A 14,031-nucleotide genomic window follows, 5' to 3' on the forward strand; every position below is an offset into this window, starting at 1 on the left:
AAGAAGGGTGAAGACTTCTGTGGAAGCAAGAGTGAGAAGGCTTGGAGAGTTTGTCGGGGTCTTCAGCCTATTCTCTGTAACTCTGCTAAGCTATAACCACTGGCCAAAACTGGTCAGCGCGGTGCACAACCAGGTGGTGAGTTCAAGCCAGAGGTGAAGAGCTACAACTCCCATCATCCATGACAAGCTATTCCTCCTAATTTGGTGTCATCTGCAAATTTGATAAGCAAGTCCTCTATTCCTTCACGCAATACATTTGGAGTACCAAGGTTAAGGGTAAAGATGCCCTTTTGCTAAGGGCAGGCATACTCACCGTCAGCCTCCAGGCCTGAAATGAAGGGCCCTGCCACCCACACCATGAAGCCCATGGCAAAGACTCCGGACTCAGCCCCATTTCCACTCACAAGACACAAGGAGAGCTCTCTACCAGGGGACCCCTCCCCCCTTTTGATAGGTCTTTCTCATTTTAATCGGAGTCCCTGTGCCAGTCACCTCAAGGGGCACCTGGCACAGACCAAGAGACAACGCACACACAAGAACATGGCAGGCGGGACAGAAAAGCAAGCTGGTGTCTGGTACGGAGTTTTTTTTTTCAAGAGTTGGGTTTTTTATTCTCTTTTTAAATACTGTACAGTGAAAAATAAATAGTCTCAACCGTCACAGATTAAACCCCCCCTTTCCCCCCACACACAAACACACAAACCCTAGGCAGCCACGCCAAGAGCAAGGAGGAGGAGGCCTTCGCGTCAGCTTGTCTTAAGCCTGTCGTTTCTCTTGTTTTATTTCGTCTGTCTTCCACAGTGTTTTTAGTAAAAGGAGAAGGACTCAAAGAAAAGAGGACACTGCTTTGGGGTGGCTGAGGAGCCATCTTCCCTGCCCTTCTCGTTCCCTACCATGGCGGCGCTGGTAGGGAACCGCATCCTCCTTTCGAAAGCTGAGCCTCTTGGAAGAGGGAGAATTAATCCCAAAAGCCCACCACTGAGCCCCTCTTGGCGCTGGGCAGTGGGAAGGGGGCAGCTCTCCCACCTCGCTCTCTCAGCCAGGACTGAATCCTTGCCTTCAATTTTTAACTCCTCGAAGAATAAAAAGGAAATGAACAAGAGCACTCTGCGCTATGGGGCATCTCTCTGTGTGTTGCGTGTGTGTCTGTGTCTGTGTGTCCAAGTGTGTATGTGTGTGTCTGAATTATCAGAAGGCACAGGTTTCTCTCCCTCTCCATTCCCCAGTTTGAACAGCCAGTTATTTTAAAGTGTTTTCCCCCCTCCGCACGTGTCTTTCAAAACAAAACAAAAACAAAATCCCTTAAGTCACCAAACAGATGCATGACAAGTCAGTGTCTCCCCGCCCCTCGCTGACCTGCGCCTCTCTGAAGGGGGGCCATGAGCTCAGGCAGCATCAGAAAGCTCCCCTTTTGACATGAAGAGAGGACAGAAAAACAAAGAGAGAGAGAGAGGCAGGGAGGGAGTGCGTGTCTTTAACCAGCCCCTTCCCCAAAGCCGCTGCTGCCGCCGAAGCTTCACCAGGATGTGTTAAGAGCGGTGGTAAGAAAGAGTTTCCCCGTCTTTGGCAAGCTTTTATCGAGCAAGAGATCATTTACCTTGGGATTGGGTTGATTTTGCTGTTGGTTTGTTGGTTTAAATAATGGTTTTGTTCTTAAACAAGAGACAGGTGTGGTGTTTTATTTTCGTTTTCTCTTAAGATGTTGCAAGCAGGTGAATAGTAAGGATCGATTTCGCTGAAGAGGAGAACTTGGCCAGCGACGACTTGGAGGGGGGCCCCTTAGGACACGCCATTCACCAGGGCAGCCACCTCCTCGCCGCCTGTGCCTCCAGCATGCTCCCCATTCTCCGAAGGGCCGTTGGCAACCTTGCTGTGGGTCTCGCCCTGGAAAGGGGGGACATGTCAAGAGGTTAGGCGATAGCAAGAACAGAAAACTACAGAGAGGGACCCTGCTATGGCTCATGGTTATAGCCAATATAATTAATAATTATTAGTGTAATTATAGTCTGGCTTTCCCCTGGTACAGGGGTCTGGGTGATTCATGCCAGAGATTAAAATCAATGCAACTAAAACCCATTCGGAGTACAATCAGCCCTTTGCACCCACAACGATTCCATCCTGGACCCCCCTCACAGATGCCAAAAACCGTGGGACCTCAAGTCTCATTGGTTTTAATGGCAGCAGGTTGCACATGTTGCCACATTGCCACCTCTGCATGCATGCACCACCACTGGGAGAATGCGACAGGCTGATTGAAGCAAAAAACAGATTAAGAAGCGAAACAAACAGGTCTTGTGCAAAGCAGTATAAAACTTAACAAGGATCCTGCCTCCATATGGTTTCTTCTTGCCCATGCCAACATAAACCTTCTTCTACCTCCCTCCCTAGGTGCTCAGCCTCCCTAATTCTGCCAAATTTTGCTCCAGGAGTCCTTACCTGTCCCATTTCTCTCCAAACACTCAGAGGGAAAGGAACACTTACATCCCCAGCATGTCCCTCCTGCACCTGTGACCCCGCTGGGGGCTGGGTGGGCATACCTTCTGCTTTGATGTGCTGCCTTCGGCGGACTTCTCCCGGCTCTCTTTACATCGGGGCGCCTGCCGGCTCTGCGACTCGGCCCGAGAAATGAAGTCTGCAACGGTGACTGTTGGGACAGGAAGGGCAAACCATGCAAAGAGAGCAGAAGAGAGGTGGCATACTATAAGGGTGGGCAACTGTGGGAGGCCACCTTAGCTCTCCCAGGACACCTTAGAGGGCCATACCCACCTGCAAAAAAGAACAAAACAAAGTACAGGACCCTGGGCCATTTAAAGTTGAGGGGAGGCCTTTTTAACTACAGGAAGTGACCAAAAATCACAACGAGGGCTGTTTGAATTGTAGTTCATTGTGGCACCAGAGCTCTCTGACAGAGAAGGCTAAATGTCTAACAAAACAAGTTTCCAGAATTCCATAACATTGAGCCATGGCAGTTAAAGTGGTATCAACCTGGATTATTTCTTCAGTATGGATGCAGTCTAGGATTAAAATGGCTCATCAAGCAAACTGCCCCTAATACAGTGGGCCCTTGCCTTACGCGAAGGATTCTGCTGGATATAATGGGGCTCAGACTCGTGCTGTGGCTGTGCTTGCCCATTTGGTGCGTGGCTTTAGCGTAAGCTGAAAGCCGCCTATAGTGAGTCCTCATATGGCGCAGGCTCACTGTACTCCCAGAAGTCATCACTGTGGGGCAATTTTGTAAATATATAATTTTTTAAACCCTCCTGAGGGGTCCTGGGAGTCATAAAATGGCATGTGGGAATATCTGAAGGATTCCAATCTTGCTCTGAAAGGCAAGCAAACCCTTCCCTTCTACAGCTACTTACAATGGATTCTTGGATCTGTTTTCTGCCAGAAGGAAGGAAGGAAGGAAGGAAGGAAGGAAGGAAGGAAGGAAGGACTGGTGTAGCTGATACAAGATACCTGGTTGACGGTCTCGACTGATGGAGCCATCCACACGATTGCCACGATTACGCCGGCGCCTGCTCCGGTTGCGTCTCTGAGGCTTTGACTCCTCCTCTGGGAAAGAGAAAAGAGGGCTGTACTCAGGACAGATGGAAGGAGTAGGATTTACTGGTGTCAATGATGAATCTGATGGTACCCAGCAACAGAGTATCCCAGCTCTTTCCCTGGTGGGCTCTAGCATCCCCTCACAGCCTGCGGTAGAACTAGGACTTCACTGCTGCTAAATGGGGTCCCTGGAATAGGGTGCCTCCTCCCCAGTGCAAGACCAATGGAAGATATGACTCCCAAGGATGAAACCTTTCAGAAGCAAACCAAGAAAGCCAAAATGTGCACACAAGGCCCACCTCCCTCTTATAGCTACAAAAACTATTCAAGCAGCTTTGTAAGAGGAAAATACGCTCCCCTAATACATACAAAAACTCTTCAAGTAGCCTTCGTATCTTTCCCAGCCTTAAAGTGCCACACTAATGCTTAAAGCATTTAATGTTTAAAGTGCCACACTAATAACTGGCCCCTGACTCACCAAGTTTGCCCCTGGAAGATTATAGAACAATGGCAGGCTAACCAACATGGCTACTGGGAGCCAAAGGGGACATGCAGGGAAGGCAGGGGCCACTAGAGGTGACAGTCAACAGTCTGGCCCAGCCAATCCTATGTGGCTTGGCACCAGAAGGGCCCACAATTCCACACTTCTGGGCATCCCCAAGCCTCATTCTCCAGACATGCCAGACCGTCATTCACCTCCAGTACCTTCAGGTTGGAAATGAATCCATGGCCCACTCACCCACTCCATTTTCACTGACAGAGACGCTGTCGGACTCCAGGGCCCCATCCATCATGGTGGCATCCTCATCAGTCCGGCGTCGTCGGGAGCGTCGTCGTCGGTTGCTGACTGGCTGCGATTCGCTGGCGTCTGTATCAGCAGTCTGGTCCGTCTCAGTGTTGTCCAGCAGGCTGTAGGGGTTGCTGTCTGGGTCTTTCAAGACTGCAGAGGGAGAGAGAGGCCTTTGGTCCATCAGCCAGCTGGGGGAAGCTCACTGGCTCCTGTCAAGCCATCTGTGCAGCTCCATGGGCTTGATAGGTGAAAGGGAATCCAGACTGACCGGATGGGAGAGAAGGGCTTCAGCTGCGGTTTAAAGTAGTGGGGATTCAGAGCCTTTTATCTTTTCCAACCTGAGCTCTTGATAACATTTTGAGCCAACATTCCTACTTGCCACAGAAATCAAATATGGAGAGAACCTGAGCTATGCTGCAGGCTTGCGTGTGAGGACTATTACAGGCAGGGGAGGTTCAAGGATCCACAGATTGTAATTGTTGTTTTGTTTAGTGTGTTGTAGTGGACTTTGACTTTTAATAATTGTCTCATTTTTTCCAGAGGAGGTTTGCCACCATCATGTCCTTCCTCTGAGACTGAGAGTGTGTGACATTCCCAAGGTCACCCAATGGGCTGAATGGAGACTTGACCTCTGGTTTTCTAGAGCCCTAGTCCAACACTCAAGCAACAGCATCCCAAAGACTGCAGGAGCCATCCCTTTGGGAAACTCTCCAGGATGTTCACGCCAGCCTTCAGAGCTGGCTGGCTGGCTGGCTGGCTGGGGGACCCAGAAACTCTAGCTTGGCATTCCCACATGGCAGTTTGGGAGAGACAGAGCACTCAAAGAATGAGGGACTCTTGCCAGTTGTGAATCCAGACTCCAGATCCTAATACCTGAACTGATAGAGGAGGAGTTGTACTTGCTGCTGCTGCTCCCGCGAGGTGCCGGAGGGGGTCCCCGGCCGCGCCCTACACCCGGCCGTCTGCGGTTGTCCTCCAAGCGAGGGTCACGCTCACTGGGCTGCAGGCACTCGTACTCCTCTCTTTTTTCCGACTCAGTCTCGGAGGCATTGGACATGTCTGAGTTGGTGGCTGGGTAAGAGAAGTAAGGAAGGGAGAGAGGGTGAGGGGAAAGCTGCTTTTCCCTCTCAGGTAAGTGGGCCTGGCCACCTTGTCTCCTCTTCCCTCTGGTTTACTTGCAGAGGTGGGGAAGCTGCATGGAGGAGCAGGCAGATCCCTCCAGCCCCCCCCTCTTCTGACCCACTTACCGTAACCAGAGTTGGGAGCCCTGCGTCCCCGGCCGCGGCCACCGTAGCTGCCCCCATACGTCCGGGTGCCATGCAGGGAGGAAGAGGTGCTCTCATCAGTGGTGTAGCCGCTGCCGCGCTCCTTATCAGAGCGGTTAGACAGGGGCCGGAAGCCCAGGCCGATCTGGCGCAGCTGCTCATCGATTTGCAGCCGCTCCAGGCGCAACTGTTCCACTTCCTGGAATGAAAGGAAGTGAGAGAGGGTTGGGAAGGGAGAGCCAGATATCCTGGAAAGTAATTCAGGTCCTTCAGGAAGCAGAGCCCCTGGGCAATGTGGGGGAGGCCTGAGCTGAAACTGGATATAGTTCCAGGCCTCCCCAAGAGCTCATTTGGTGCAAACCCATGACATGCATTGCTGCTATAAGATAAACTTTACTGGTGGCAACAATGCAGTACTTTGCCCATGGCAAAGAAGCACCTCAGCAATTTTGCTGATGGTGCCCAGCACCCTCTCTCAGAGCCGAAGATAGTACTGGGCTCCCAAACAAATTTGCCCCAGACTTATCCCCAGCCAGTGAATAGGGTACACCCTCCTACAGCAAGGTCAACAGAGGATGGACTCCCAAAGGTTATATAACGCAGGAACAAGCAAAGAAAATTGAATTGCACAAGTGTAACCCATCTCCCTGCAAATGTACATCAGCTATGAGAATAGGTGAGCCAAAGAGGGAAAATCATTCCCCCATTCTTTCCGCAGCTTTTTATCTTTTCCCAGCCTCCAAAGTTCCAAGCTAATGTGAAAAGCATAAAACAAGGCTTGGCTTAATACAAATCAACCCTTTCTCCATCATTGGAACGCAGTGAATGTTTGGTTAGGATGCCAAATAACCCCTCTGCCTGGTAGGCCCAGTTCAGGGGGGGGGGGATTCTTCTGCGTGTCCCACCGGCTGGAAAAGGCCACATACTATTTATTGAAATCTTACTGATAAAAAACAGCTTCATTTTATACCGCTTCATACTGAACTAACAATTCTAAGCGGTTACAACTGTAAGCTAATTGCCCCCACCAAGCTGGTACTCATTTTAGCAACTTGGAAGGATGCAAGCTGAGTCAAGCTTGATTTGCTGGGATTGGACTTGCAACCTTATGGTTTTGAGTGAGTGGCTGCAGAACAGGCATTTAATTATTTAAAAAAATAAAGATGCTGGCCATTTTTGCCAGAACCTTTAAAGTAGCTATAACACATGTCACCACTATCAGGATGCTCAAAAGGCCAGGAGAGGCAGTGCAGACACAGACATGAGCTACTCCCTGCTGCCTCTTCTGGATAAAAGGAATCACAAAAAAGTGGAGACCCTTGCCCTGGAAATCTCCGAAGGAGGGGCAGCTGCTGTTGCTCACTGTAGCAGGACCATCCATCTGTCCTAGCACACCACACTTATTCCCAAAATGTGTGGGGTTGGTGGATACCAGGGTCAAAGACACCGATCTATAGCCATCTTCAGCCTCTCATGAAGACTCTAAAACCCTCCGCCGCATGCATCCAGGACCAAGCACTCTCCTGTGACAAACATCAGGGGGAATTCAGACTTTACCTGAAGGTAGGAGAGGTGGTACTCCAACAGGGCCTGTGCATTGCTGATATTCTCTCGCGTTCCCACAAAAATGAAGGGGACCATCCCCTGCAGATGGGAAAGATACATTTGCAATAAGAGGAGGAGCAGCAGATAGCTTTTATCCAAGGGAGGGGAATCCCCCAAGTTGCCAATTTTTAAATTCAAACAGTCATTTAGCAAATAACTGGCTGCAGAGAGTCCTTTTTGTGGCAGGGAGTAGTGGGGGGGGGGGGGAGGTGAGGATGCTGCTATACTTAAAAAGAATGGCATTTTAATGTGGTACTTGCTTAATTGTATTTTAATTCATAAATAAAGGTTAATAATAATAATAATAATAACTTTATTACAAAGCTTTTAGCTTTTTCTTGTTTGAGCGTTTGTAAGCTGCCTGAAGTCCTACATCAGGAGAAAGCCAAGACACAGATAAAATAAATATTCTATCTGTAAAGTACAGCAGGAGCAGAAGTGAGCACATGCTGCATGTGGCTACTGCAATGAAGAGACCTAATGGCATTTTAATACGACTGTCATTATGTGCCTTCAAGTTGCTTCCAGCTTATGAGAACCCTAAGGTAAACTTATCATGGGGTTTTCTTGGCAAGATTTGTTTGGGCAGGGGCTGCGAAGATAGGATGTGTCCTTTCAAAAGTCGGGCACAGAAAATGGATAAAGAAGCTTCTAACAGTCCCACTTCACTTACCTCTTCCCTGGGGTTCTTCTTGTCATTGTCACCTTCCACTCGCACTCGGACCACCCCAGATTTGTCCACAATCTCCTGGATGACCTTCCCATTCTTGCCGATCACCTTCCCTGTAGCAAAACCAAGGCAAGTGTTGTGAGTGTGTATGTGGACCTCGGGAAGTACAAATCCTCCCCTCTAAGCTACATCCTCCCCATCAGCAGTCCCATGGATGATACTATCAGCCACTTTGCTCCAGCTGTACAAAAGGTTCCTGCCCAGCCTCAAGACTCCAAGCTTCTTGTGATAACTGAACATGGTTGCATGTGCTTTAAGGAAAGCATAAAGGTCAGCTTGGGGTGGGGGGGAATCTCTCACAATGGTGGAAAGGGAAGACCGTGTCATGGTAGGAGGAGAGGCGTGAGCCCAGCAAAGAACCCAGCAAGGGAGCCTTCAGCCAAGGACTGGAAGAGAGGGCAAGGAAGGCCAAAAAGAAGGAGCCAAGTAAGTTTCACAGACTAACCTAGACAATGGCGGGATACAAACCGCCGCTTTGCGGCGGTCTGCCGCCGCCGGCGGTTAGTCCATGGGGGAGCCGGAGCCTCCACACGGTGCGGCTCCCCTGCGGACCGAAAAAGAAGCTCCAAAATGGAGCTTCTTTTGGAGTCGCGTTTGCAACGTAGCGAGGCGCCAGGGGCGCACTAGCTATGTCACAAACGACGCGATGCGTCTGATACGCAAAGATGGCGCCGGCCATGTAGAAGGGCCGGTGCCATCTTGTACGGACGGAGTCCGTATTAGGCCCAGGGGCGTCTAGAAGAGATGCCCCTTTTTTAAAATGGGACGTCCTCCGGACGTCCCAAATGCCGGTTTGTAACCGGCCAATAAGTCTTCATTTACAAGTCCCCAATATTTATTTTAGTAGGCCTTGAGGTCAAAGTCAGCCACTGGAGATGTGAGCAGGGTTTGGAAAAGTCATCTATTTGCACTAGGATTCTGGGAGCTGTACTTCAGAAAAGTAACTCTTAGTAATATTTCAGTAGCAACTAGAATCATAGAGTTGGAAGAGACTACAAGGGCCATCCAGTCCAACCCCTGCCATGCAGGAAATCCCAATCAAAGCATCCCCGACAGATGGCCATCCCACAAACATACTAAGTGATGTACAACTGTAAGCTAATTGCCCCAACAATCTGGGTATTCATTTTAGCGATCTCAGAAGGATGCCAGGCTTCCCCAGAGCCCCTGGCTGGTATTGAACTCACAACCTTGTGGTTTGTGAGTGAGTGGCTGAAGTACAGGCATTTAACCACTGCACCACAAGAGTCTCAGGGAAGAAGTTTTCCTTGTAGACCTGCCTCAGTCTATCTGCCCCTTCTTTTCCCAAGCAGATTTTGCAATTGACTCACAGGATACCTCCAGCCAACACTGCCTCTGAACAAAAGAGTCCATATTTTGGAGTGATGAAAAAGCGACGAAAGAAATCAAATAAAAAGGAACACATGGATTTATCTGGAGCCAGAAAACCACTTCACTCACCAACTAGGTTTCGGGGGACTTGAACAAAGTCTTCGGAGAATTCCAAGAAGCTCCTGGCCTGTTTGCAGGCTTCTGGGGTCTGTGAAGAGCAGAAGAGCAAGGCATTACAAATGGTGTTAATGCCACATGGTTGGTATTCAAGGATCCAACAGCATCCAATGCTGCTTAGATGCCATGGGGCACTTTACGGTACAGAGTTGAATCACCAAGTTGGAAAGGACCTTACAGGCCATCTGATGTCAACCCTCTTCCACCAATGCAGTGAATCCATAGCTGAACACTGTCCCTGCAGCATGGCAATATAACCTTTGCTCCAAGACCTCCAAAGAAGGAGAGCCCACCCCTGCACCCCCAAGGTGGTCTATTCCACTGTCAAACAGGTCTTACTCACAGAAAGTTCTTCCTAATGCCCACTTGGAATCTTTCCCCCTGCAGTTCATATCCACTAGATCCTAGTCTCTGAAACAGTCAAGAACAAGTTTGTTATGATATCTCCCCTCTCAGACCTTCTATTGAAACTGGGCCCTGCTTCCTACAAGTATCAACCTTGGAGTCTTGGAGTGTGGTGGAGTCTCCTTCTTTGGAGAATTTTAAAGAGAGGTTGGATGTCCATCTATTGGGAGGGCTCTGATGGTGTCTTCCTGCATAGCAGAAGAGAGTTGGACTGCATGGCCCTTGAGGTCTCTTCCAACTCTAGGATTATGTGATTCTCCCTTCTCATTACACTTAAAGCCACTATGCCTTCCAGCACCCCCACCCCAACCACCCTCCCAGCACCCACTGTCTGTCTCCTGTAAGAAGCCAGCGATTCTGAGACCCATCCCCAGCTGGCTTCTTACAGGTGGGCAGACTACTGGAACCACACAACAGGTGATGTTAGCTGCTCAGCTATATCCAAGTGCCCCAAACATAAGGGATCTGGACCTCCAGGCTATCCTCTCCAATCTCTCTGGAATCCTTGGGCCCTACCTCCCCATAGATGCGGAAGGTGCAGGTCTCCTCGTCCAGCTCAATGGCGGTGACACCCAGCACTTTGCGAGCCTGCTGGATGTTGGCCCCATGAGTGCCGATGGCCAGCCCCATTAGGTCCTCGCGCACCGTGAACTCCTCCTGGAAGGCCGACGCCAGCTGCTTGCTTGTCTAGGAGAAGAGGCAGAGTTGCTAAGAGGCAACAGGGAGACCCACCCCTTCTAAGGCTACTGCCAATGCCCTGAGGAGCAGCCCTGGCCTTCCCCAGCCTCCAGGAGGAAGGCAGTTCAAGCATGAAGGAAAAAGAATTGGCAGCTTGGTTTTGCGTCCCCTTAAAACATTCTGGGAACAATGCAGATTTAATTGGATCTGCTTTCACTGGTACAGTATCTTAAATCCACAGAACACTGCCTCAAGCAGAAAGTTCTGTGTAACTCATAAGCCTGCTTTATTTGACAACTACTGGCCAATCTTCCACATTCCATTTTTGGGCAAAGTACTGGAGTGTGTGTTGGCCACTCAACACCAGGGGATGGCTCATTTAGATCCATTTCAGTCTGGTTTCAGGGCTAGTTATGGAATACAGACACCTCTGATAACGTGAAGCCTCATAGCCTGAAAAACTCAGAAAAAAATCTCTGGTAATCTTGGTGGATGACCTACACCAGGAAATGGATGGGGGAATGCATCCTTGTTGGTTCAGCCAGATGACTTCTTGGCTTTTGATACCACTGACCAAAGTATCTCTCTGGGATGGTACTTAAGGATGCTGGACCAATGTGGCCCAAAGTCCTCAGTTCCTTGGTCTCCAAAATCTCTTCAGGGTTCTCCCACAGTCTGCCTTCTCACCTCCAAGTGCTTGTTGGCTTCCTCATTCCGGGACATCAGCATCAGCTTGGTTCGGATGCTACGAAGATGCATGTCTCCCAGGAGAGATGCCCTCTTGACCGTGGACTCATTTGTGGACTGTAATTAAAAACAGCCAACAATGCCACTAAACCACTTGTGCCTTTCACTGGCAAACCAAAAAAACACACAGAAGCACACAACACAGGGCTATCCCACTGAGTTTCACCAAATCTCATTCAAGACGGTAACCCATGAAGAGGAGAAAACAAGTCTCCAAGACCCCCAAGGAGGCAGCTGGACCTGGTTGTAGCAACAGAAGGACCATGTTTGCAATGGAGGAATGCCAACAGATAGCAGAACATGGTGAATTATGAAAGTGTTAACACAGTAGTCATTCAGATGGATATATTAAAGGCTCCTGCCATTGGGCAGCAATCCATTCTTAGATCACTCTTTTAAAACCCTAATAATTTAATACAGGGGATGACAACATCCATGTTGGCCCTCTGCAGAAACCGGAACCTCCAGGGTTTTTTAAAATTTCTTTTAAAAAAGAAAGTTTAGACTCAAAACATGCACTGTATCCATGCAGCTGTTGGGGTGGCAGGTTCACTATATTTGTGGTCCCCACCTTATGCTGTTTTAGGCCCAAAAAGGGCCCTTTGCTTTGATCTAGCACTCTACAAATATCATTCCATGGATACTTTTCACCAGGACAATGTGAACAGAAACATGTTTTCTTGAACCCCACTCTCCTTTCATTAAACAGGCCAGAGGAGAAGGGGACAGGCCTAGTGGGCACAGCATGTGATCAATGCTTCTCTATAGCAAGGCAGTAAAATGAACATTTCTCTGTTCCAAGAGCCTTTCTAGGAACAGACTGCAAGAGGCTTTAATGGTGTATTATTCTGCTGATTCTTATCTTCTTCTTTTAATGGAACGGTTTTAATTCTATAGAGTGTTTTACTGCATTTAAAAAATACTTTTTAATGTTTCTGCTGTTATTTATGTGTGTTTTAATCTCTATTTTCCACAGCTTTTGAAAGACACCTTGGGTTCCACTGCTGGGAAAAAGGGAGGATACAAATGAATAAAGAACAATAACAATAACATAATGTTTAACAAGGGATTAAACTAGAGGTCAACTTTCAGTTTAGTTCCTTGCCAAATAAAGTCATCTCCTGGGCCTCAAACAGCCCTGAGGGTTGGGAGACGGTCCAAAATGAGGCAAAAGTGCCTCTCGCACACCCGGTGGGGCGCAGGGCAGTACTTGGATTACTTTGTTTTTGAACAAAGGAACATTTGGAGATTTGGGAGCCCAGGGGAAAAAGCCCCCCCCCAACAGACCATGGGTTCCCCACTCCCGAAAGGAGTATGTAGAAAGGCCTGGTGGCAAATTCACAAGAGTCCAGCAAATGGACTCTTGAGAAAGTGGACATCCACCAAGCAGATGCTGGATTTTCAAAAAGTTATGCTAAACATTCCAGCTGTGCACTGAATTGCCATTTTAGGTTTAGCCACTAGAGGGGAGTAAAAAGCTCCGCTTCCAAGCAGCCATTGCAACCGCTGTACAGTATATACTTGTGTAGAGACTTTAGTCAAAAAACTGACCCAAAAAACCTTGAGTTGATTTATCCACAGGTCAATGTAAGTACTGTACTTTAGGTCTTATAAAAAAGGGACAATCCCCTCATGACAGGCAAGTGTCATCTTTCCTGAAAGCACTGACCCCCCTTCTATTTTCTCATCCATCCAGCCTTTAGGGTGAGCACACAGTTGCACCTCCTGGAATTTTGTAAGTTCTATGGCATCATTTCCTTTTGCTTCAGCTTGCTTTTAAATCCTTTGTTACATGCCCTTGGTTTTTTTTTTTAAAAGGTAAAGGTTTCTCCTTGACATGATTGTCAAGTCGTAACTGACTGTAAAGGATAGTGCTCATCTCCATTATAAGCCACATGGCCAGCACAACTGCACAGAATGCTGGTACTTTCCCACCAAAGTGGTACCTATTCATCTACTTGCATTTGCATGCTTTCAAACTGCTAGGTTGGCAGAAGTTGGGACTAGTGATGGGAGCTCACCCCATCACATAGCTCTAGGTTTTACCGTTGATGTATCCACAGGACATATCAAAACCCATAATCCCCTCAATTTACATGTGAGGTAGAGTTACAGTTGGGTACAATATGCTTTTCATATTAGCAGGGGATCCTCTCTGGACCCTCCCCAAGGATAAGATAAGCACCCCCACTGAAAGCAAGGGGGCTTGCTGTCCATGGATGTTTAAATCGCAATGGCAAGCCTGTGGATATTGAGGGCCTGTTGTATATACAGTAAGAAAAAATGTCAGTGGCTGGCCAACATACTTTCTTTCAGGCTGTTCGCTTAAACAGCTATTTACTGTCAGTACACAAAGAAACATACACATACATATATACACACCCCACACACACACACACCCACAGATACTCTCCAAAGAGGAGACATGGATTCTTACCAGGATGATGAGCTCGCTGCTGGTGGGATTGAGGAAGATGCAGTTTGCACTAACAGCTTTCTTGAACTCTTTATGCACATTTTCATTTGAGCAGCTGCAGAGCAGAAACAGGAGGGAAATGAACCATTTTGAACGGCTTGGAGGACAACAGAAGCAGCTATGGGCCTATAAGGCAACCCTGGCTGAGTTATATGCATCACCCAAATTCTGTTACCCTTCCCGACCCCCGACCCTGCTTCACCCTCCCAAAATCTACATGCCGCAAAAAATAAAATAACTGCAAGTTATGTTTACACTGATCTGTGCATGAATTATAATT

The 14,031-nt window shown here is 48.4% G+C and overlaps 1 protein-coding gene across 1 annotated transcript in view; it reads right to left on the reverse strand.

Annotated features, from left to right (window-relative positions):
- Positions 1-583: 583 nt before the first annotated feature.
- FXR2 (FMR1 autosomal homolog 2) overlaps positions 584-14,031 on the reverse strand; it is a 34,655-nt gene continuing 21,207 nt past the window's right edge. The window contains exons 6-17 of the mRNA XM_042475189.1: positions 13,713-13,806; positions 11,216-11,332; positions 10,367-10,537; positions 9,398-9,476; positions 7,880-7,989; positions 7,159-7,245; positions 5,584-5,800; positions 5,210-5,407; positions 4,286-4,486; positions 3,460-3,555; positions 2,538-2,644; positions 584-1,884 (exon numbers count right to left, since the gene is read on the reverse strand). Coding sequence (XP_042331123.1) covers positions 1,780-1,884; positions 2,538-2,644; positions 3,460-3,555; positions 4,286-4,486; positions 5,210-5,407; positions 5,584-5,800; positions 7,159-7,245; positions 7,880-7,989; positions 9,398-9,476; positions 10,367-10,537; positions 11,216-11,332; positions 13,713-13,806 — 1,582 coding nt within the window. The 3' untranslated portion in view covers positions 584-1,779. The remainder of the gene's footprint in view (positions 1,885-2,537; positions 2,645-3,459; positions 3,556-4,285; positions 4,487-5,209; positions 5,408-5,583; positions 5,801-7,158; positions 7,246-7,879; positions 7,990-9,397; positions 9,477-10,366; positions 10,538-11,215; positions 11,333-13,712; positions 13,807-14,031) is intronic.

Source organism: Sceloporus undulatus, chromosome 6 (genome assembly GCF_019175285.1).
Source record: "Sceloporus undulatus isolate JIND9_A2432 ecotype Alabama chromosome 6, SceUnd_v1.1, whole genome shotgun sequence".
In the NCBI taxonomy this organism is placed as follows: Eukaryota; Metazoa; Chordata; class Lepidosauria; order Squamata; family Phrynosomatidae; genus Sceloporus; species Sceloporus undulatus.